The sequence below is a fragment of the Salvelinus sp. IW2-2015 genome, linkage group LG33 (genome assembly GCF_002910315.2).
Source record: "Salvelinus sp. IW2-2015 linkage group LG33, ASM291031v2, whole genome shotgun sequence".
Taxonomy (NCBI): Eukaryota; Metazoa; Chordata; class Actinopteri; order Salmoniformes; family Salmonidae; genus Salvelinus; species Salvelinus sp. IW2-2015.
In genome coordinates, this window is record NC_036872.1 from 15,227,755 (window position 1) to 15,252,787 (window position 25,033).

The following is a 25,033-nucleotide window of genomic DNA, read 5'->3' on the forward strand; positions in this document are numbered from 1 at the left end:
GCTCAATTTGTCAGCTTACTGAAACGTTGTGCCAGAGCATTTTTCATCATGTAAATGCACTGAGGAGAGAGAGAGGGAGAGAAAGGAAAGGGGAGGTAAGGAGGGCAGCAGAAAAATACTGTGTCTTAGAGCTGTGAGGCAGAAGTGATGGACTCAGCACTCAGAAAGTGACATTCTTCTCCTACCGGGCTACAGAAAGCACACTGACCTCTCACTGTCTCCTGCGTTCTCACTGCCTGTGAGGAATCTCCACATTACATCTAAAAACAAATGTGGATTTACTCTATTCAGTAATTTCAAGTGGATTTTTTCATATTTGCTCAATGCCTTCAGTACAAAGGACATCTTCCCGACAAGTGCAGCTCCTGGTTCTAGAATGAAGGTGTTTTAATAACAGGCTTCAAACCGCAGTCCACTTTTAAGTGAAAGGACGGATGCAGGTGACAAAAAACAAGTGATCGAGAGAGAGGACAGCCCCAAACAGCTTTCACACAGACCGGTGATGACTTTCTTCAAGGGGACACTTCAATCAGTGTTGCCAGGGATAACAAGCTAGAGTTGACAATTATCTGGTAAGGATTCAGTGGCCTTTGACTTTCACTGTGTCTTTCTCTGTATTGAATGTGTACATGCAGTAATCTAGCATGGCTTGCTCATACTTCTGTAAGTGTTGCTAGTGTTGCGCCTAAGTAGAGCCTCAAGATGAACTTTTCACTGATTGAATTCGCTCACTTGTCTAACCTGTTGATTATCAGTTGATAATTTAGTAACTTTGTTTGAAATTGACCACTGAGCTGCACAGTGTCAGACAGGCTTTGGCCACTCTGTGTTGAGTTAGCCAGAGATTCCTGCTGACCAGTTTGAAGCTTAGCACCTGGGTGCTATCTATATGGAGCTACAAGGAGAGGTCTGTTGTCCAGGGTTAATTCCCCTGTCTGGATTAACGAAGCAGCTGGATCTGATATAGACTCAGAAGATAGGGGTCAACACAAAGCAGAGAGACTAAAGTCGTGGGCTTTCCAGRGCAAGGGCTTGTTAACTACTGATAAACACGCCGTKTATCATCACAGAGGATTCCAAAGGTGTACTCGAACAACAAAGATAGGCTGCTAGTGAATAGTGCCAATAGCAGGAGCCTGGGCTTTTTAATAGGAACATCTATTCATTCATGATTGTAAGCAGAGCCACAAAAAACTATGCCCTCTTTTTGTGATATGGTTCACACCAGCAGAAGTTGTTTGTTTGAGATGTTTGATTATTCATAAAAATAAAATATTTCACTTCACAAAATTCCAAATTCCAACCCAAGAATTTTCCACAGTTTAATTTTAGTCTAAATGAGTTTGCTGTCATTTGTACATTAATGGATATAGATAGATATATTTTATTAAAATGATCCATAGAGTACTGGGTACAGCCTTCCCCTGCGTCAGGATGTTCCCCCATGCTGAAGTGGACAGGGAAGAGGAGAGCTGTTCTGTTGAATCTCTGCTTTGTCTCTGCTGTCAGGGCTGTGCTTGGATAAGATGGCTTTGAGGGTGCATTTATAAATGTTTTGAAACGGTTCCTGAAACCCCCTGCCTGACACCATCAGAGGAAATGTGACAGCCAAAACAACAAACCACACCACACAACAACACACAAGCCAGAAAGAGTCAAATAAAGCAACCCTACTAAATGTGGTAAATGATCATCAGAACTATTCTGTGCTGTGGAAAGCCATAACAATGGCGGCTTTCCATCAGCTTCAGACTCAACACAATCAGACCGWGCAGATAGTTTAGGCTGAGTCTGGGGCTAAGTTGAATTATGTCTACAGTGTTATGTTATGGGCTAACCAGGATTACATGCATGAGGAAATAATGTGGTCACCTTAGATAAAGTAATAACCCAGATTACCATGTGCAAAGTTAACTTGATTCTGATCCAAAACATATTGCATGTCATACAACCAGCACTGTTATGGCTCACTATAATTGTTCCTAATTTGAGCATGTTCGGGTGCCTCATTTTGCACAGTSCTGCAGTGCTGTAGTTTGGGAGGTGTTGAATTTATATGTTGTGACTAGTAATAAACTGTGAAGATTGAAGTGCACTTGTATTAGTGGGGGTGGTAGTTGAGATAACAGAGTTCTGATGTTTGTATGACTTGCTGTGGTGTGGTAGGGCAGGAGGCAGAGCTGACGTATAGGTACAGAAGAGTTGGGGCAGAGAGGAGGGGTCTCTTTCTTTCTCTGCGAATACCAGTGTGTCTGTCTGTAGTGTCTGTGGCAGCTCACTCTAATGAGGTGGCTAAGAATGTGAGGAATGCCACGCTCACTCTGAAATGAGAGGGGCTGGGGAGAGGGACATCAGCCGGGCCCGCCGGTCCGCTTTGCTCACCTACTAATTACTATGTGCTGAGCATGAACAAAAACCCTGGAGCATGCTGCTGCTCACAGCCACACTGAACCACACAAAGCACTACCTGTCACACTATTAGAAAAAGTCACTACCGACCTGTCAATTTGACAGACATGCTAACGAGCAAGACAGCCCTACTTAAGAACACTGTTTACCTCAAGGGCACTATCATCCATAAAGCTACTGTAGTTATTTGTCTACAGTATCACTGTCCTCTTCAACACCTATCCAGTGAGTGTTGACACAGAGATGTTCAGTGTCCTCTGTGGTGTCCTCTGTGGTGTCCTCTGTGCCCGACAGTATATGAAGCTACTCAACATCAGTAAATCATACACATTGCTAGTGGCCAAGCAGTCAATGGCTGCTCATTTAAACAGAAATGATGTCACAACAATAATAAGGGCAGTCAGTACGCTGTCTGTGTATAGGAATGAAGGAGGAGAGAGCATGTTGCCTCAGGGGTTAATAACAGGGTGATTTTCTTGGGCAGATGGGAATCTCTCTGGTTCCTGGGAGCCTGAGTCTGGCATGTGGTGTTATCTGAATACACACACACACAAGCTCAGACATTTTCCTCCAGCTTTGAGGTGGCTGGGAGACTCCTGGCTAACCGCATGGTATTATGGGGCTCCTCTGCAGTCATGAAGTGGCTGGCGCATAACTTCCCTCAAACAGACAGCTCATGTTTCAGAGAGGGAAGCCACAGCAGTATCACAGTAGTCCCAGGCCATTAACAGAGTGGAGACCGTGACTGTTTTATTAGACCTGATTGGTCATTATCAASTGTTGTTGTCCTCTGTTTCCCCCTGAGGAATTCATTTTATTTTCTGTTTTACATCCCACAAAGAGCTCAGCAGATGTTCTTAATAAGGACTTATAGCCTGTGTTTAGATAATGTAGCTAAATCCAACCTTCTCTTTGTCAATCAGCACTTGCTGTGATGATGTCATATGGCTTGATTAGTGATGAACTCCATGAAAGAGAMCCACATACTGTATCGGAGGAGTGTTTCACAGTAAAACAAAACCTAACCATGGCTTCTTTTGAACTTTTACTGGTAGGAAAAAATAGACTCTTATATTCATGAGRACAACATATATCGTTGATGTCTGATGAAAACCTCCAAAACCAAAAATTCTATTAAGAACATACAATTATGAAACTTCAGAAGCTATTTTGAATAAATGTTCTTTGTCCTAGAGTCATGAAATGTTTAGAGTATATTGAGGAGAGTTACTGCTTTCAATAAATGTAACAAATGAMAAATTGCCAAATCGGACAGCGACGATATAGAGCTTGAAATGTGTTAGAACATGTACAGCTCAAACAGTTTWAAGTAAGTTAGTATATGTTTGTCTCTCCCACTCCATGTCTTTATCGCTTTCATACAGTATCTTCGACACWAATTTTCTTCATACCAGCCAGAGATCTCCACCGGTCTTGATCTTGGACAGTTGCTCTCCGTCTATTCAACCTAATGGGCTGGCCCCATGCCCAGAATAGCAAGGCAAAAACAAAAGTGTTCTCCCCTCTGATTCTGAAGGCTGTCTGGACATCTTGCACGTGATTCTCCTTTGGGTCAGACCTCTAGCAGTAACTACTGAGCAGGTAATGTAGTTACTCTAAACTAAATAGAGTCAACAGAATCAGGCCAGCAGCCATGCGCCTGCCCTGCACCAAGCCTCCCACTCTAGAGGTATGAGATCAGAAAGGCTTGTCCTGACTCTGGGGAGGTGTTGCACAGGGCTCCTCTGTAATCCAATCTGCAGCAGCTTTCAATTAAGGAACCCAAGGGGTGCAGGCCCTTGTTATCCTTACACTGCGGTCACATTCTCCTTTGCACTCAGTGGCATCCCCTCCGCTTCCAATAGCACCACAGCCCCTTCAACTGCTGCCCGGCTATTTTTCTAATAAAAAGGCTCTTTGAAATCTGGAACAAACAGTCAAAGTGTCTCTTTTTCATGAACTCCTGTGAAAATCTAAGCGTTGCATCTTAAAAGTTAGTTCTTGTGCACTAATCACACTACTTAAATGCAACCTCTGTCCAGAGATAAACTGTATCAGGTAAGATTGTAATTAGACAACATTCCCTCTACACTGTTTAACAGAGCAATGTAATTGTCCAGAGAAGGTTTAGCTAAGAGTTCAACATTCTTTCCAGGTTAAGTTTAGATTGAAATTCCAATATTCTAAATACATATAGGAAATAATATACTGTATAGACAAGGATGTGTGCTTTATCTTGTGAATGAGCCGTATTACCTGTCTCTTGGTAAACGGTTCAGGCCTGATGCAATCTGATCAATATCTTAAAACAGGCGCAGGAATAGCATCAGCTGCTCTGTGTCAAACTTTCCATACGCAGTGTGAAGCCACTCCTCTTAACAGTGGCAGTCACCCAAGAGAGCCAGAGTCAGGACAGCTAGCTAAACACACTCACCTGACATCAAGTGAGATAATGGCGCCRGAGGGGATGGCTGCCGTTGTACGGGCTCCTAACCAACTGTGCTATTTGTGTGTTTTTTCTGCATTGTTTGTAACTTATTTTGTACATAATGTTGCTGCTACTGTCTCTTATGACCGAAAAGAGCTTCTGGACATAAGAACAGCGATTACTCACCTCGAACTGAATGTAGATTTTTTCTTAATCCAATCCAGTGCTTCTCCGAGACCAGTCCCAAATCCCTGTCATTCATGTGAAGAAAAGACGGAAATACAGGGGGCGGAGATCGGGTTGCCTTGTGAGGATTCGTTGGCGAGTGGGTAACCCGCCTCTACCATCCGTTCTATTGGCCAACGTGCAATCACTGGAAAATAAACTGGATGAAATCCGCTCGACACTATCCTACCAACGGAACATTTTGCATAGGCAACTTACACACAGCTCTGACACACACACACTTATCCCACGAGACATGCCACCAGGGGTCTTTTCATAATCCCCAAATTCAGAACAAATTCAAGAAAACGTACAGTATTATATAGAGCCCTGATTGCATGGAACTTCCTTCCATCTCATATTGCTCAAATAAACAGCAAACCTGGTTTCAAAAAACAGATAAAGCAACACCTCGCGACACAACGCCTCTCCCCTATTTGACCTAGATAGTTTGTGTGTATGCATTGATATGTAAGCTATGTGTGCCTTTTTTTTAAATGTATGTAGTTCTGTGCTGTTCTTGTCTAATAATGTCCTGTATTATGTTATTCTGTATTATGTTTCATGTTTTGTGTGGACCCCAGAGTAGCTGCTGCTRCTTTTGCAAGAGCTAATGGGGATCCTAATAAAATACAACATTTTTAAAACTGTAATATCTTATGTTTCATCGAGTCGTGGCTGAACGACGACACGGATAATATTCAGTTGGCTGGGTTATCCGTGCATCGGCAGGACAGAACAGCTACATCTGGAAAGACGAAGGGTGGGGGTGTGTATCTATTTGACAGTAACAGCTGGTGCGAGAGGTCTAATATTAGGAGGTCTCGAGGTATTGCTCGCCTGAGGTAGAGTACCTCATGATAAACTGTAGACCATAGTATCTACCAAGAGTGTTTTCATCTGTATTATTCGTAGCCGTCTATTTACTACCACAAACCGATGCTGGCACTAAGAACGCACTCAACGAGCTGKATGAGGCCATAAGAAAACATAAAAATGCTCATCCCGAAGCGGCGCTCCTAGTGGCCGGGGACATTAATGCAGGCAAACTTAAATCAGTTTTACCTCATTTCTACCAGCATGTCACATGTGCAACCAGAGAGAAAAAACTCTGCCACACTGATTCTCAACATTGGGGGCCCCTCAGGGGTGCGTGCTTAGTCCCCTCCTGTACTCCCTGTTCACCCACAACTGAGTGGCCAAGCCCGACTTCAACACCATCACTAAGTTTGCTGACGACACAACAGTGGTAGGCCTGATCACCAACAACGATGAGACTGCCTATAGTGAGGAGGTCAGAGACCTGGCAGTGTGGTGCCAGGACAACAACCTCTCCCTCAACATGAGCAAGAAAAAGGAGATGATCATGGACTACAGGAAACGAAGGGCCGAACATAACCCCATCGACGGGCTGTAGTGGAGCAGGTYGAGAGCTTCAAGTTCCTTGGTGTCCACATCACCAACAAACTATCATGGTCCAAACACAACAAGAGAGTCGTGAAGAGAGCACGACAACTCCTTTTCCCCCTCAGGAGACTGAAAAGATTTGACATGGGTCCCCAGATCCTCAAAAWGTTATACAGCTGCACCATCGAGAGCATCCTGACCGTTTGCATCACCACCTGGTTTGGCAACTGCTCGGCATCCGACCGTAAGGCACTACAGAGGGTAGTGCGTACGGCCCTGTACATCACTGGGGCCAAGCTTCCTGCCATCCAGGACCTATATACTAGGCGTGTCAGAGGAAGGCCCCAAAAAGTGTCAAAGACTCCAGTCACCCAAGTCATAGATTGTTCTCTCTGCTACCGCACGGCAAGCGGTACCATAGCGCTAAGTCTAGGTCCAAAAGGCTCCTTAACAGCTACCCCCAAGCCATAAGACTGATGAACAATTAATCAAATGGCCACCCGGACTATTTATATTGACCCCCCACTGCTGCTACACGCTGTTTATTATCTATGCATAGTCACTTTACCCCTACCTACTAGGGCTGGGCGATATGGCCAAAATTTCATATCCCGATACGGCACATGTGGAAGAATGCAAAGCTTCGTCCAATTGACAAAAAATATTGCCGTAAAGAGTGTGATTTGCGACACAACAAAATAAATAATATAAAACGATAGACGTTTTTCTATCGTCATATCGCCCAGCCCTACTAACTACAGTTGAAGACGGAAGTTTACATACACCTTAGCCAAATACATTTAAACTCAGTTTTCACAATTCTTTACATTTAATCCTGGTAAAACTTCCCTGTCTTAGGTCAGTTAGGATCACCACTTTATTTTAAGAAGGTGAAATGTCAGAACAATAGTAGAGAGAATGAATGATATATATATTATTTCAGCTTTTAATTCTTTCATCACATTCCCAGTGGGTCAGAAGTTTACATACACACAATTAGTATTTGGTAGCTTTGCCTTTAAATTGTTTAACTTGGGTCAAACGTTTCGGGTAGCCTTCCACAAGCACAATAAGTTGGGTGAATTTTGGCCGATTCCTCCTGACAGAGCTGGTGTAAGTGAGTCAGGTTTGAAGGCCTCCTTGCTCGCACACGCTTTTTCAGTACTGCCTACAAATTTTCTATAGGATTGAGGTCAGGACTTTGTGATGGCCACTCCAATACCTTGACTTTGTTGTCCTTAAGCCATTTTGCCACAACTTTGGAAGTATGGTTGGGGTCATTGTCCATTTGGAAGACCCATTTGCGACCAAGCTTCAACTTCCTGACTGATGTCTTGAGATGTTGCTTCAGTATATCCACATAATTCTTCTCCTCATGATGCCATCTATTTTGTGAAGTGCACCAGTCCCTCCTGCAGCAAAGCACCCCCACAACATGATGCTGCCACTCCCATGCTTCACGGTTGGGATGGTGTTCTTCGGCTTGCAAGCCTCCCACTTTTCCTCCAAACATAACGATGGTCATTATGGCCAAACAGTTCTATTTTTGTTTCATCAGACTAGAGGACATTTCTCCAAAAAGTACGATCTTTGTCCCCATGTGCAGTTGCAAACCGTAGTCTGGCTTGCTGAGCGGCCTTTCAGGTTATGTTGATATAGGACTCGTTTTAATGTGGATATAGATACTTTTGTACCTGTTTCATCCAGCATCTTCACAAGGTCCTTTGCTGTTGTTCTGGGATTTTTGCACCAAAGTACGTGTCACGCCCTGACCTTAGTTATGATCCGCAGTCCAGAGCCTCCGGCGATGATCCGCGGTCCGGATCTACAAAGGCGGAGGGATCAGTGTAAAGATTGGGGGCGGCATCCAGAACCAGAGCCGCCACCGAGGGTAGATGCCCATCCGGACCCTCCCCTATAAGTTCAGATTTGCGGTCGAGAGTCCGCACCTTTGGGGGGGGGCGGGTGGTACTTTCACGCCCTGACCTTAGTTATCTATGTTTTCTTTATTATTTAGGTTAGGTCAGGGTGTGACGAGGGTGGGTATGCTTGTTTTTCTATTGTCTAGTTTTTTTTGTATATCTATGGGTTTTGGTATGTCTAGGTATATGTAGGTCTATGGTGGCCTGAATTGGTTCCCAATCAGAGGCAGCTGTTTATCGATGTCTCTGATTGGGGATCATATTTAGGTTGCCATTTTCCCTTTTGGTTTTGTGGGTTCTTGTCTATGTGTAGTTGCCTGTTCAACACTCTTTGTATAGCTTCACGGTTCGTTTTGTTGTTTTGTTAGTTTTGTTCAGTGTTCATTCTTATAATAAAGAGAATGTACGCATAACACGCTGCGCCTTGGTCTCCTCCCTACGATGGCCGTGACAGTACGTTCATCTCTAGGAGAYAGAACGCATCTTCTTCCTAAGCGGGATGACGGCCGCGTGGTCCCATGGTGTTTATACTTGCGTACTATTGTTTGTACAGATGAATGTGGTACCTTCAGGCGTTTGGAACCAGACTTGTGGAGGTCAACAAAAAAAAAATCTGAGGTTTTGGCTGTTTTCTTTTGATTTTCCCATGATGTCAAGCAAATTGACTGAAATTGACTGAAATGATGTCAATTAGCCTATCAGAAGCTTCTAAAGCCATGACATCATTTTCTGGAATTTTCCAAGCTGTTTAAAGGCACAGTCAACTTAGTATATGTAAACYTCTGACCCACTGGAATTGTGATACAGTATAGGTGGTCCAGAGTTCTTTTCCCTGTGTTTGCACATTTAACAATATTAAATAATAATTGTGCTGTCTGGTTTGCTTAATATAAGGAATTTTAAATAATTCATACTTTTACTTTTGATACTTAAGTATATTTTAGTAACTACATTTACTTTTATACTTACAGTAAGTATATTTAAAATCAAATACTTTTAGACTTTTACTCAAGTAATATTTTACTGGGTGACTTTCACTTTTACTTGAGTCATTTTCTATTAAGGTATCTTTACTTTTACTCAAGTATGAGAATTGAGTACTTTATATATACCTTATATAATACAAAGTCACAGCATCCTTAATGGGAAAGGCCTCCTTTTATGGTGGYCTATATTTCTTTAGCCCTAACAACCCCCAGTCTGCCATGGATTCTGGGCTGGGATCTGGAATGAATAGGGGGTCCCAGGACAGAGCATGTCTGCTCCCTGAGCTGTGTGTCTGCCTGGCCCTCTCGTGTAATGGAGACTAGGAAGAAGCCATCCTAAGGGACAGGCTGCCTCTGGTACCAATCAGTGGTGCTGTGAAGCCTCCCATTGATGTCCTGTCCATGTAAGAGTAGACTCCAGCCCTATGGGTCTCCAAAAGGGGCCTTGGTGGACTGAACAGGCAGGCCAGGAAAAAGGTTTCATCATACCCAATCTAAGACAGCCAGAGCCAGCCATGCTCTCACAAACAGCCTAAACCATCAGCCTGGTGCCTTATTATGGCACACCAGCTTGGCCCCTTAATGAAATCGAACCTGGCTCGCAGTTGAGATTTCCACTGTTTGATAATAGTGGGAGGTTTAGTGAAACCCACTCAATGATATCACAAGCATAGAATAGGTGATGCCAGATCTTGTTGGAATCAGCATGTCGTTTCTCTCAGCCTGTTCAGACAAGACCCATGGAAAACAYCATTACCAGGGTGACAATACCTGACCAAACAAAACCCTTTCACTGGAGACACACTAAACCCAAGATGTGAATATGAGAATTAGTTGAAATAATACAAAGGAAACCGTTTAGGCTTTATAACACATTGATTTATAACACAATTAGAGATAATTTGAACAAGATAGCTGACCTGGTTGGTGTRTCACAGTATTTGTGTAATAATTCAGTATTTTATACCACAGCAATGACCTCCCTGTCTCTCATATCCCTCTGCCTCCTAAGCCTAAGGTGTGTGTGAGTGAGAGCCCTTCCCAGACTGATGGAGCTCCCTGCAGTGGTGCTGCTGTTCCTGGTGTATGGTCTGGTGTCTGGAGCCCAGCAGCCCCAGGGCCAGGGGAACCGCCAGGAGAGCAACCCCCAGGCCAGGAGCCAGGGCAGAGCCCCGTCCCAGGAGTTTGAGAGCAGTGAGGATGGCCTGGAGAGAGAGTTCCTGTATTCTGGGCGGAGGAGCAGACGGGCCCTCGCCGACTCCCAGCAACCTGACAGGTGTTCATACACCTTTATCGTTCCCCAGCAGAAGGTGACAGGGGCCATCTGTGTGAACCGCAAGGAGCCGGACGCAGTGCTGGAGAACCGCGTCAACAAGCAGGAGCTGGAGCTGCTGAACGGGGAGCTGCAGAAGCAGAAGAGGCAGATCGAGACGCTGCAGCAGCTAGTGGAGGTGGACGGAGGCATCGTCAACGAGGTCAAGCTGCTGAGGAAGGAGAGCAGGAACATGAACTCCAGGGTGACCCAGCTCTACATGCAGCTGCTACACGAGATCATCAGGAAGAGGGACAACGCCCTGGAGCTGTCCCAGATGGAGAACCGCATCCTCAACCAGACCTCGGAGATGCAGCAGCTCACTAACCGCTACAAGGACCTGGAGCACAAGTACCAGCACCTGGCCTCTCTGGCCAATAACCAGTCGGTCCTCATCGCCCTGCTGGAGGAGCAGTGCCAGGGTCGGCCSGTCAGCCMCCCTCGCCCWGTYCCYGTMCCCCAGCCMAGGCCWCARCCCCCACCCCCACCYGCACCATCACCACCCATCAACAAGCCCTACCAACCTCCCACCGACCCACGCCTCACCAACCAGATAACCAACGAGATTCAGAGTGACCAGAAGTCTGTGCTGCCTGTCCTTCCTACCATGCCCAGTGGCACAGGCAGCCCTTCTACCACCAACAAACCCTCTGGTGAGTCGCTCTGTTTCATTGAGCAGCCTGCATGCTTATAGTCACCTATTGAAATGAATATTCCTTGATACAGATCTGGTCTGAAGTTACATTTACAGTGAGCTCGGGCRCAGCGCTTTACCATTCAGTCACTTGAATTGTAAATAAGAATATAATATATTTCTAAACACTTCTACATTCATCTGGATGCTACTATGATTACGGACAATCCTGAATGAATCATGAATAATGATGAGTGAGACGCACAAATATTGATATTTGTTCGTCTGTAACTTTCTCACTCATCATTATTCACGATTCATTCAGGATTATCCGTAATCATAGTAGCATCCAGATGAATGTATAAGTGTTTAGAAATATATTATATTCTTATCTACAATAAAAGTGACTCCAAAATGCCAATACATTATTTACCATTCATTTCTATTGGGCACAAAATTATCTGAAACACAACCAAAACTAACAGCAAAGGCATCCAACACATTTGGAGAGTCACAAGCTTGATGTAGTCATTGCGTGCTAGGAAAACGGGACCAAATACTTMACTTTTTACTACTTAATACACATATAAGTGAATTACTTTTGGAGCTCACTGTATATGAGGAATCAAGCGGAAAAAGAGAAGCTGGCATGTTCTATGAACCCTCACCAGACTAATGTCAGACAGTCTGAAACAGAGGGTTGTGTGTGAGACTAGTTTGGTCTTTCTAAATCATTAATCACCAGACAACAGCAGCTATCTATTCTTTATCCATTCTTCTCACTATTGTCTATGGGAATAATAAGTCTCAAACATTCCCTGAGAAAAGGCCTCTAGGGGAGAACAGAGCTGATGTTGTTTAAAAGCCATTGCGAYGCATATCATCTAATGGGCTTGATACTACAGTCAGCTGATGACAATCCACAAAGCATCTTAAAACACATATTTTGTATGCTCATGGATGGTTGGACTGGAGCCCTCTGGTATTGAGGCCACTGAAAGTGGAGCTGTCTGAAACCATCCTCATTGATTTGGTACATTTAGAAGCTTAAGTTACTGGATGATTACTTGGCAACTTGGTGAACTGTGTAGTTGACTGAATACAACAGAGATGTGGATGAGACTGACTGTCACGCTCGTTAACTGTCTGTGTGGCGAGTTAACTATGGTCTTAAGCTGATAATAGAAGTACAATAATCAGAGTGGTCTTCTAACAAAGCATGTCTAATAACTACAGTATATCATGTTCTTGTGATTTCTCCTCAAGTCTCATCCCTTTCACAAACCTTGCTGTATTTATTATCCTGCTCGTATTTAACTGTTAACAGTGAGGTGTTAGTTCGTATGCCTGTGCCAGTGACTATTGCTGTTGGATGGGAGGGCTGAGCCACAGACAGACATGTGTCTCAGCAGAAACAGACACCAGATGAGAGGAAGTCTAGAGACAGGCTCTGTGTGGTCTCAACTCACCATGGGCTACAAGCCCACTGCCGAGGGGGCAAAGCCAGCTTACACTGCATTTCATGGTCAATCTAACCCTGACCATGGTAAGAATAGTGTTTCAGTTATGAGGGGAAACCCCACCACAAGCTAGCAGCAGGAATTGGCCAGAGGATGTATGGGACTCTAGGGAGAGCTCTCAATCATCTCAAAGTGATTTGATTAGTATTTTCTTGTTAACAGATACTTCCACTAGATACCATGTCATTTGAATGTAGTAGGTCACATTGGCTTACGCTATACAGTATTTGACCATGGTAAGCTCTTTCCCTCGACACTGTGTCACAGTGTGCTTTCCTGACTGATGTGTAGACACTGTGCTCTGTACTCTGCTAAATAGTTCACAAAATAGCTACCCGGACAATCTGCCTTGACCCTTTTTGCACTAACTATTTTTGACTCTATGCTCACACACTGGACTATACACAGACTCACACATACTTACACTGACACTTCAACACATACTCACTCACTCACTCACTCACACATAACACGTACACACAGGCACACATTTGGCCCACACACATACTTCTACACTTCCACACTCATCCCATACGCTGCTGCTACCTCTTTATTATCTATCCTGTTGCCTAGTCACTTTACCCCTGCCTAAATGTACATACACTACATGGCTACATTATGTACATACACTACATAAGTATGTGAACACCTGCTCRTCGAACATCTCATTCCAGAATCATGGGCATTAATATGGAATTGGTCCCCTCTTTGCTGCTATAACGGCCTCCACTCCTCTGGTTAGGCTTTCCACTAGATGTTGGAACATTGCTGCAGGGACTTGCTTCCATTCAGCCACGAGCATTAGTGAGGTCGGACACTGATGTTGGGCATTTAGGCCTGGCTCGAGCTCGGCATTCCAATTCATCACAAAGGTGTACGATGGGGTTAAGGTCAGGGCTCTGTGCAGGCCAGTCAAGTTCTTCCACACCGATCTCAACCAACATTTCTGTATGGACATCGCTTTGTGCATGGGGGCATTGTCATGCTGAAACAGGAAAGGGCCTTCCCCAAACTGTTGCCACAAAGTTGAAAGCACAGAATCATCTAGAATGTCATTGTATGCTGTAGCGTTAAGATTTCACTTTACTGGAACTAAGGTGCCTAGCCAGAACCATGAAAAACAGCATTTCCACTGCTCCAGAGTCCAAAAGTGGCGAGATTTACACCACTCCAGCCAACGCTTGGCATTGCACATGGTGATCTTAGACTCTGTCTCTTATACACATCTAGATGTGTATAAGAGACAGCTTTACCCCTGCCTAAATGTACATACACTACATGGCTACATTATGTACATACACTACATAAGTATGTGAACACCTGCTCATCGAACATCTCATTCCAGAATCATGGGCATTAATATGGAATTGGTCCCCTCTTTGCTGCTATAACGGCCTCCACTCCTCTGGTTAGGCTTTCCACTAGATGTTGGAACATTGCTGCAGGGACTTGCTTCTATATTCAGCCACGAGCATTAGTGAGGTCGGACACTGATGTTGGGCATTTAGGCCTGGCTCGAGCTCGGCATTCCAATTCATCACAAAGGTGTACGATGGGGTTGACGTCAGTTCTTTCCACACCGATCTCAACCAACATTTCTGTATGGACATCGCTTTGTGCATGGGGGCATTGTCATGCTGAAACAGGAAAGGGCCTTCCCCAAACTGTTGCCACAAAGTTGAAAGCACAGAATCTGTCTCTTATACACATCTAGATGTGTATAAGAGACAGCAATAACGGTGTCACGTTGAAAGTCACCGAGCGCTTCAGTAAAGCCATTCTACTGCCTATGTTAACCAATGGAGATTGCATGGCTGTGTGCTCAATTTCTACACCTGTTAGCAATGGGTGTGGCTGAAATCTTATTTTATTTTTATTCTGCATTGTTGGGAAGGCCCTGTAAGTAAGCATTTCACTGTTAATCTATACCTGCTGTTTAGGAAGCATGTGACAATTAAACTCTTATTTTATTTGAAGGGAGGCAAGCAATTTCCTGTCAGGGCCAACTGCAACTCACACCCCAAAGTTTATACAAACTCACCACACAAAAAGAGAGTTCTGTACAATGCAGAAAAAGAGGGAGAGAGAGAGGTGTGGTGGAGGGAGAGAGAGAGAGAGAGGTGTGGGGGAGAGAGAGAGAGAGAGAGAGAGAGAGAGAGAGAGAGAGAGAGAGAGAGAGAGAGAGAGAGAGAGAGAGAGAAAGAGGAAGGAAGGAAGGAAGGAAGGAAGGAAGGGGGAGGTTGAAAAGACAGAGGAAATGTGTGTTGTAATTTATTCCAGCCCCCCAGGCTTGTATCAATCAAATGTTCTGCCACAGTGGCAGGGTTTATCAGTAGTGCAGTGCTCTGGCTTATGTCTGAACAACATACATCTTTCTGGAGAGGAGGTGGCTGGCTAATGGATTACTTCTCACATGCCATTTTAGCAAAACCTATTTTATAGAAGTGACTATAGCCGTTTAGCCTATCAGTTTACAATGTGAACCTTTGTTCATATGTCTCTGTGTGACACTGTGCGACACTCTGCGAAACCTTGTGGTTGACAGTCCTGCTTGGAATTAGCTCCATGTTTTCCTCCTTTATATTCTGATACAGCCAGGCTGTCACTGTGGTCACTTTATGAAAGCCTGACATCTCCCTGTCTGGTCTTCCTCTCTCTCCATCACCCCTCTCTCACATACTGCCTTTTCCTCATATTGCTCTCTCCCTACCCTGGCTGGATGCAGACCAGCCACTTCTGCCTCTGTGTGGATACCTCTCTTCCTCCTGTTTCTGTACAAATGTCCATCGTGTTCTAAACAGGGTCATTTGGCGAATCACATCAGTGTAAACTCTTGAATAGGTTAATACTTTCACATCCAATTAAAAAAGTGGAGTCAGAAGCCCTATAGAAGACTGTTTCCATGTATGCGGACTAAAGATCTTTTGAGGGGGAGAGTAATGGCTAACAGGCAATACGCCAATTCCTGTTTTTACAGATATGAACCAGAACACCAAGACAAACGAATAAACCAAACACAAGCAGAATTTAACATAAACTTCATTCCTCGTTAAATCATATACTGCAGAGCAATATAAAACACATCCTGCTCAGTCTTTGTTTTCTGTCAGGGCATCCATCTTCGCATTTGGGTCTGTTATACACTGAGTATACAAAACATTAAGAACACCTGCTTTTTCCATGACAGACTGACCAGGTGAATCCAGGTGAAAGCTATGATCCCTTATTGATGTCACTTGTTAAATCCACTTCAATCAGTGTAGATGAAGGGGAGGAAGAAGGGTAAAGAAGRATTCCCCCTACTTACACTCAACATCCTTTACCCAAACACCTTTATTTAATCACTCCCCCCCTCACCCTCCAACCCCTACCAGAAGATATGTGTACTTCTCTGAGTGGGAAATGGCGCTTGCATTTAGACAGCTGTATGTCACATTGTGTGGTTGTGAGTGGCATGTAGTGCCATGCTGTGTCCTGGTGAGAGGCTTCATTTCAAGGCCACACCACCCACGTAAACGCACAAGCATTTTGATGAAGGAGACCACTGTCTCAGCAGAGACATGGCTGATATCTGAGATTAGATTAAAACCCTATAGTTTTCATATATAACCTGATGGAATGTCTCCGATCTGCATAACAGCTCTCTGGGTCAGTATAGTACAGGATATGGTTTTACCTCCACCGGGGTAGGTCAAAAACACCCACTGACAATAACAACATGGGAAACATGCATACTAATGGATGAAATCAAGGAGAGGCACCTACAGCGAGTACTGTCTATAGTTTGTTCCATTTTGCTCAGAGGTTTACTATGATAGTTGCTGCATCCTAAATGGGTTTAGGAAGACATCAAATATTAGATTTTTTAACTCTATTTCAATGAAAGAGAATTTTCTTAAAGCCCAATGCCCTTGATGTCATTCATCACCAAGGGATCTTTAGAGTCCCTGCTGATCCATCTGCTACTGTTGCATCATTCAGCAATCAGGTCTCCCTTTAGCCATATGCCAATGTTGCTCTTGGCTGCACTGCCTGCAGCCATTTCGCTTGTGAGAGCAGCAGCCAAAGTCAACGCTGGCCTTAAGCTGAGAGCTTTTCCTACTGAAAGATGGTAGTAGCAGCATTACAGATGTAGGATATTAATTTGAGCCACTTTGCTAGAGCAGGAAAATAATCCTTCAACAAATGGAAATGTTAATTATTATGTGGATTATAATTAATGGACATTTTTGTAGATATTGATACATTTTTCGTGGAAATCAACTCTGACATTTCAAAGTGGAAATTACAAACTTTAGAAGCCCTTTTAAAGCTCAAATACACTGAACGTTTTTCCAGTCCTGCAACAGGCTGATCAAATGAAGATCCTGCATCTGTAACAGTAGATCATGCTGTGGTCAATTAGGCTACATAGCCTCTGTCTCTAATACTGTGATAGTCACACAATAATACAGTTGTATTCATTATGAATATATGAAGACTAAAGAAGCGAGTGACTCATATTRTAGAAAAATCTATAATTTGGCAACCTCCATTGACTCCACCATGGTTTCTGTCTCCTGTCCTGTCCCATACAGGGCCATGGAAGGACTGCCTGCAGGCCCTGGAGGATGGCCACACGGCTAGTGGCATGTACCTAGTGAAGCCAGAGAACGCCAACAGACTGATGCAGGTGTGGTGTGACCAGAGACACGACCCTGGTGGCTGGACTGTCATCCAGAGGAGGCTGGATGGATCAGTCAACTTCTTCAGGAACTGGGAGACTTACAAGGTAGGTAAACAACTCCACACTACGGCAAACTAATTTAGTAAAGAGGGAGGCAGGTTCAATGTAGACTTGTGTCTCTGTATGTCGTGGCTGAGTGAAACAGGTGACATGTCTGGTGTGTCTGACGTTATACAGATCTGTACTAATAATGAAATGTAATTATTGAGGTTTGAGGAGAATGGTCCCCTGCACTGCCTGCTCTGCTACCTACAGGGTTCTGCACCTGTCAGTCACACCACTGGCCTATGACTCCAACATGAGTTGGGTCTTTGTGAAATTAGTCCACATAGGACGCATACAGACTTAATGAGAAACGTGTAGACGAGAGGCTGCCATACTGGAAATAAATGCCACAATAAAAAAACAGCCCACTGTAAAATAATTCATGGTCCATAAAAATTATTTAGATTTACGTCATGGCAATGGTTTATTATGAGGAAAAAGACATTGATGAATTCAGGCATTTACACAACTTTACACAGGCATTTATGAGGACAGCATGAAATACTAAGGGATGACTATTGCCAGTGTTTTTCCTGAGCCAGTAAAAGGATCTAAAGCACTAGAAAAGGGTGAAGCAATTGAAGGGTGAACATCAGAGGGCAGACAATTTGCAAGGGTCTTGTTTAAATCTTTGCCAGMGAACTATCCAAGACCTTACAATACACCTTAAAACACATGGGAATTAAATGTGTACAATAGCCAGATCATCCCATGAAACAAAGCATCTACAATGTAATGTAAGCCATATTACATCCTAGGACTTAGGTTGGCGCAGAGCTGAGGCAGAACAGTCCAGACCAGYACACATCTTGTAACAAGCTCACAGATCTCCCACTCTTCTACACAGGCCATCAATACGTKTTTGATAAATGAAAGATAGTGAAGAACTAACCACTTAATACCGGGCTGGCTATGGTGTAGTTGGTTCATGGCCATTTGCTGTTACTTTTTCTGACAATAAACAACACTCTAAGACAGATTCACATGGAGCTTAATTGTCAGGGCGTTCTAGAGGGACTGTTCCTCTCAGTACTTCCAGGGCATTGAGTAGAGTAGAGCCTCTGTAGTTAAATACAAATAAAACCTATTTTAAAAAGAGTAGAGCCTCTGAATTATCCCCCAGACCTCCAGATCAACTGCTTACAGCTGACGGGACTTGTGTAAAGCCCATCATGTTGACTGTGTTGTWTGTATCTTTTCCCCTCATAGCAAGGCTTTGGAAACATAGATGGAGAGTATTGGCTGGGCCTGGAGAACATCTACTGGCTGACCAACCAGGGGAACTACAAGCTGCTGGTGACTCTGGAGGACTGGTCTGGTAGGAAGGTGTTTGCAGAGTACGCCAGCTTCAGGCTGGAACCTGAGGCAGACTTCTACAAACTCAGGGTGGGCCGCTACCATGGCAATGCCGGAGACTCCCTCACCTGGCACAAYGGCAAACAGTTCACTACGTTGGACAGAGACCATGATGTGTATACAGGTAATGTCAAGATCATACAGTTGCATGCACTATCACTATAACAACAGAAATGTGAGATAAAAGCTTCAGTGTTCTGACAATTTGCCAAATTAACTGACATTTAACCTAGTGCATAGGCCGACAATAGATTTTGATTGAGATTCAACAATGATGTCTAACTAATATTTGCTTCAACCCAGGTAACTGTGCCCACTACCAGAAGGGAGGCTGGTGGTACAATGCATGTGCCCATTCTAACCTCAATGGAGTATGGTACAGAGGTGGACACTACCGCAGTCGCTACCAAGATGGAGTCTACTGGGCTGAATTCAGAGGAGGGGCCTACTCCCTGAAGAAAGTATCTATGATGATAAGACCGAACCCAAACACCTTTCATTAAGTATCCATGGCAAAACTATTTCCTTTCCACGAACTTAAATTCAAACAGCTCTTGAACTCTGATACAATGGAACCTCACACAACCAGATCAAGAGGACGATGACATAGAAAGTGCAATATCTAAGCCTTGGAAAAGCAATAAAGGAGAAGCATCATGCTGCTTCAAAGTCCCTTAGTAAACAAACAAAAAAAGTGTTTGACCAGATACAATGCATTTTCACAGTAAACAACAGCTTATAGGGAAAAGCATTCAAAATGTATGGCACTTACACAAATAATTGATGATTGGCTGAGAGAAATTGATAATAAAAAGATTGTGGGAACTGTTTTGTTAGACTTCAGTGCAGCTTTTGACATTATCGATCATAATCTGCTGCTGGAAAAACGTACACTACCGTTCAAAAGTTTGGGGTCACTTAGAAATGTCCTTGTTTTCCATGAAAACATACATGAAATGAGTTGCAAAATGAATAGCAAATATAGTCAAGACGTTGACAAGGTTATTAATAATGATTTTTAATTTAAATAATAATTGTGTCAAAGAATCCTCAATTTGCAGCAGTTACAGCCTTACAGACCTTTGGCATTCTAGTTGTCAATTTGTTGAGGTAATCTGAAGAGATTTCACCCAATGCTTCCTGAAGCACCTCTCACAARTTGGATTGGCTTGATGGGCACTTTTTACAYACCATATGGTCAAGCTGCTCCCACAACAGCGCAATAGGGTTGAGATCTGTTGACAGTGCTGGCCACTCCATTATAGAYAGAATACCAGCTGACCTCTTCTTCCCTAAATAGTTCTTGCATAGTTTGGAGCTGTGCTTTAGGTCATTGTCCTGTTGTAGGAGGAAATTGGCTCCAATTAAGCGCCGTCCACAGGGTATGGCRTTGCAAAATGGAGTGATAGCCTTCCCTCTTCAAGGTCCCTTTTACTCTGTACAAATCTCCCAATTTACCACCAAAGCACCCCCAGACCATCACATTGCCTCCACCATGCTTGACAGATGGCATCAAGCACTCCTCCAGCATCTATTCATTTTTTCTGCATCTCACGAATGTTCTTCCTTGTGATCCGAACACTTAGATTTGTCTGTCCATAACACTTTTTTCCAATCTTCCTCTGTCCAGTGTCTGTTCTTTTGCCCATCTAATTATTTTATTTTTATTGGCCAGTCTGCGATATGGCTTTTTCTTTGCAACTCTGCCTAGAAGGCCAGCATCCCGGAGTCGCCTCTTCACTGTTGACGTTGAGACTGGTATTTTGAGGGTACTATTTAATGAAGCTGCCAGTTGAGGACTTGTCTGTTTCTCAAACTAGACCCTCTAATGTACTTGTCTTCTTGCTCAGTTGTGCACCGGGGCCTCCCACTCCTCTTTCTATTCTGGTTAGGGCCAGTTTGCACTGTTCTGTGAAGGRARTAGTACACAGCRTTGTACGAGATCTTCAGTTTCTTGGAAATGTCTTGCATGAAATAGCCTTAATTTCTCAGAACAACAATAGACTGATGTCTTTCAGAAGAAAGTTCTTTGTTTCTGGCCATTTTGAGCCTGTACTCAAACCCACAAATGCTGATGCTCCAGATACTCAACTAGTCTAAAGAAGGCCATTTTTATTGCTTTAATCATCACAACAGTTTTCAGCTGTGCTAACATAATTGCAAAAGGGTTTTCTAATGATCCATTAGACTTTTAAAATGATAAACTTGGATTAGCTAACACAACGTGTCATTGGAACACAGGAGTGATGGTTGCTGATAATAGGCCTCTGTATGCCGATGTAGATATTCCATAAAAAAATCTGCCGTTTCCAGCTACAATAGTAATTTACAACATTAACAATGTCTACACTGTATTTCTGATCAATAATTTGATGTTATTTTAATGGACCAAAAATTTGCTTTTCTTTCAAAAACAAGGACATTTCTAAGTGACCCCAAGCTTTTGAACGGTAGTGTATGTGTTATGGCTTTACATCCCCTGGTATATTGTGGATCAAGAGTTACCTGTCTAACAGAACACAGAGGGTGTTCTTTAATGGAAACTTCTCCAACATAATCCAGGTATAGTCAGGCATTCCCCAGGGCAGCTATCTAGGCCCCTTACTTTTTTCAATCTTTACTAATGACCTGCCACTGGCTCTGAGTAAAGCCTGTGTTTCAATGTATGCTGATGATTCAACACTATACACTTCAACAAGTAAAATAACTGTAACACTTAAAGAGCTGCAGTCAGTTTCAGAATGGGTGGCAAGAAATAAGTTAGTCCTGAATATTTCAAAAACTAAAAGCATTGTATTTGGGACAAATCATTCACTATACCCTAAGAATCATCTAAATCTTGTAATGAATAATGTGCCCATTAAGCAAGTTGAGGAGACTAAACTGCTTGGAATGGTCCTGGATTGTAAACTATCATGGTCAAAACATATTGATGCAACAGTAGCTAAGATGGGGYGAAGTCTGTCCATAATAAAGTGCTGTTCTGCCTTGTTAGCGCTATTGACAAGGCAGGTCYTACAGGCCCTASTTTTGTCGGACCTGGACGACTGTCCAGTCGTGTGGTSAGGTGCCACGCGACTGGACAGAACAGGCCCAGAACAGGACAGCACGGCTGGCTCTTAAATGTACATGGRGAGCTAACATTAATATGTCAATCTCTCCTGGCTCAAAATATAGGAGATTGACTTTATCACTGCTTGTATTTGTGAGACGTATTTACATRTTGAATGCACCGACACCCATGCATACCCCACAAGACATGCCACCAGAGGTCTCTTCACAGTCCCCAAGTCTAGAACAGACTATAGGAGGCACACATTACTACATAGAACTCTATTCCACATCAAGTAACTCATGCAAGCAGTTAAAACCCCAGATAAAAACACACCTTATGGAACAGCAGGGACTGTGAAGAGGCACACACACACACACACAAATGATAACGTACGCACTATACACACACGTACACATGGATTATGTGTTGTAGATATGTGGTAGTAGAGTAGTGGCCTGGGGACACACATTTAATGTGTTGTGAAATGTAATGTTGTGTTTTTAATTGTATATAACTGCCTTAATTTTGCTGGACCCCAGGAAGAGTAGCTGCTGCTAATGGGGATCCATAATAAAAACAAATGTTGCTCCAAAGACAAACATATGCACTAGCACAGCTGTATGCTTGCTTCTTTCCCTTCAAATTCTATTCAAATGTGGCTGTTAAGGTGTACTGCTGCCTTAGAACTGGTGGAACGGTGTGATTCATTTGGGATAAAACAAAGATAAAAAGAAAATTAGGAGAGAGTACGTCAGTTCACAGTACTTACACTAAGGAGCTTGGGATTGCAATCTTATATTGAAGTCCGTATGTATTATAATGCAATAAATATTTTTATTAGAATGAAGATGACACAGGACATTATATCCAGTGACTAGCCTTATTTTGTTTAAAGCAAGCGCTTCAAGTGAGTAATTTATAGGAAACAATAATCACATTTCTTGGTACAGGTACTCTTGTTGTGTATACCTGCAATTCATTCACCATTAGCCATCATCTTTGTTAAGATATACAATCTAATGTCTACCACGGATGTTAAAGGAGGCACAGATACAATAGTCTGGTACTGTCAACAATCATCACCTGATATCTGTCTTACAAACTCACAGTAAACAATGATGTATATCATTCAACTATGCATAATGCTTGTGTGGCACAGTAGTCCAAGGTACAGGGTCCAGTAAAACCGAAGTACAGTCGTGGCCAAAAGTTTTGAGAATGATACAAATATACATTTTCACAAAGTCTGCTGCCTCAGTTTGTATGATGGCAATTTGCATATACTCCAGAATGTTATGAAGAGTGATCAGATGAATTGCAATTAATTGCAAAGTCCCTCTTTGCCATGCAARTGAATTGAATCCCCCAAAAACATTTAATCTGCATTTCAGCCCTGCCACAAAAGGACCAGCTGACATTATGTCAGTGATTCTCTCGTTRACACAGGTGTGAGGACAAGGCTGGAGATCACTCTGTCATGCTGATTGAGTTCGAATAACAGACTGGAAGCTTCAAAAGGAGGGTGGTGCTTGGAATCATTGTTCTTCCTCTGTCAAACATGGTTACCTGCAAGGAAACATGTGCCGTCATCATTGCTTTGCACAAAAAGGACTTCACAGGCAAGGACATTGCTGCCAGTAAGATTGCACCTAAATCAACCATTTATCGGATGATCAAGAACTTCAAGGAGAGCGGTTCAATTGTTGTGAATAAGGCTTCAGGGCGCCCAAGAAAGTCCAGCAAGCGCCAGGACCGTATCCTAAAGTTGATTCAGCTGCGGGATCGGAGCACCACCAGTACAGAGCTTGCTCAGGAATGGCAGCAGGCAGGTGTGAGTGCATCTGCACGCACAGTGAGGCGAAGACTTTTGGAGGATGGCCTGGTGTCAAGGGCAGCAAAGAAGCCACTTCTCTCCAGGAAAAACATAAGGGACAGACGGATATTCTGCAAAAGGTACAGGGATTGGACTGCTGAGGACTGGGGTAAAGTCATTTTCTCTGATGAATCCCCTTTACGGTTGTTTGGGGCATCGGGAAAAAAGCTTGTCCGGAGAAGACAAGGTGAGCGCTACCATCAGTCCTGTGTCATGCCAACAGTAAAGCATCCTGAGATCATTCATGTGTGGGGTTGCTTCTCAGCCAAGGGAGTGAGCTCACTCACAATTTTGCCTAAGAACACAGCCATGAATAAAGAATGGTACCACACATCCCCCGAGAGACACTTCTCCCAACCATCCAGGAACAGTTTGGTGATGAACAATGCCTTTTCCAGCATGTGGAGCACCTTTCCATAAGGCAAAGTGATAACTAAGTGGCTCGGGGAACAAAACATTGATATTTTGGGTCCATGGCCAGGAAACTCCCCAGACCTTAATCCCATTGAGAACTTGTGGTCAATCCTCAAGAGGCGGGTGGACAAACAAAAACCCACAAATTCTGACAAACTCCAAGCATTGGTTATGCAAGAATAGGCTGCCATCATTCAGGATGTGGCCCAGAAGTTAATTGACAGCATGCCAGGGCGGATTGCAGAGGTCTTGAAAAAGAGGGGTCAACATTGTAAATATTGACTCTTTGCATCAACTTCATGTAATTGTCAATAAAAGCCTTTGACACTTATGAAATGGTTGTAATTATACTTCAGTATTCCATAGTAACATCTGACAAAAATATCTAAAGACACTGAAGCAGCAAACTTTGCAAAAATTTATATTTGTGTCATTCTCAAAACTTTTGGCCACGACTATACAATGACAACTGACTTGATCATAAGTCTAGATGGTAGAGTGATGTTTCATCAAATATAAAGGTTACATGCAGCTGTCATATTTCAATATTGCTTTCTGACATGAAAACTCAATTTTGCTTGCAACCAAGGAACAATGTATACTGTATTGTTGGTGTAAAATGACTCAACACATTTTGTCTGTACATAAAATATATTTGTAATATAATGTAACAAAGCTAACATGTATCACTATACAGTTGCAATAAACAATGTGCAGCTTC

The 25,033-nt window shown here is 43.3% G+C and overlaps 1 protein-coding gene across 2 annotated transcripts; it reads left to right on the forward strand.

Annotated features, from left to right (window-relative positions):
• Positions 1–25,033, forward strand: LOC111957413 (angiopoietin-related protein 2). Of its 2 annotated transcripts, XM_023978227.2 has the most exons (6): positions 1–572; positions 5,062–5,162; positions 10,390–11,342; positions 17,421–17,614; positions 18,824–19,094; positions 19,274–25,033. In XM_023978227.2, the coding sequence occupies exons 3-6, from the start codon at positions 10,427–10,429 to the stop codon at positions 19,471–19,473; spliced, it is 1,581 nt and encodes a 526-aa protein (XP_023833995.1). In that variant the 5' UTR covers positions 1–572; positions 5,062–5,162; positions 10,390–10,426; the 3' UTR covers positions 19,474–25,033. The 2 variants fall into 2 exon arrangements, with proteins under 2 accessions (XP_023833995.1, XP_023833994.1); XM_023978226.2 differs by lacking the exon at positions 5,062–5,162.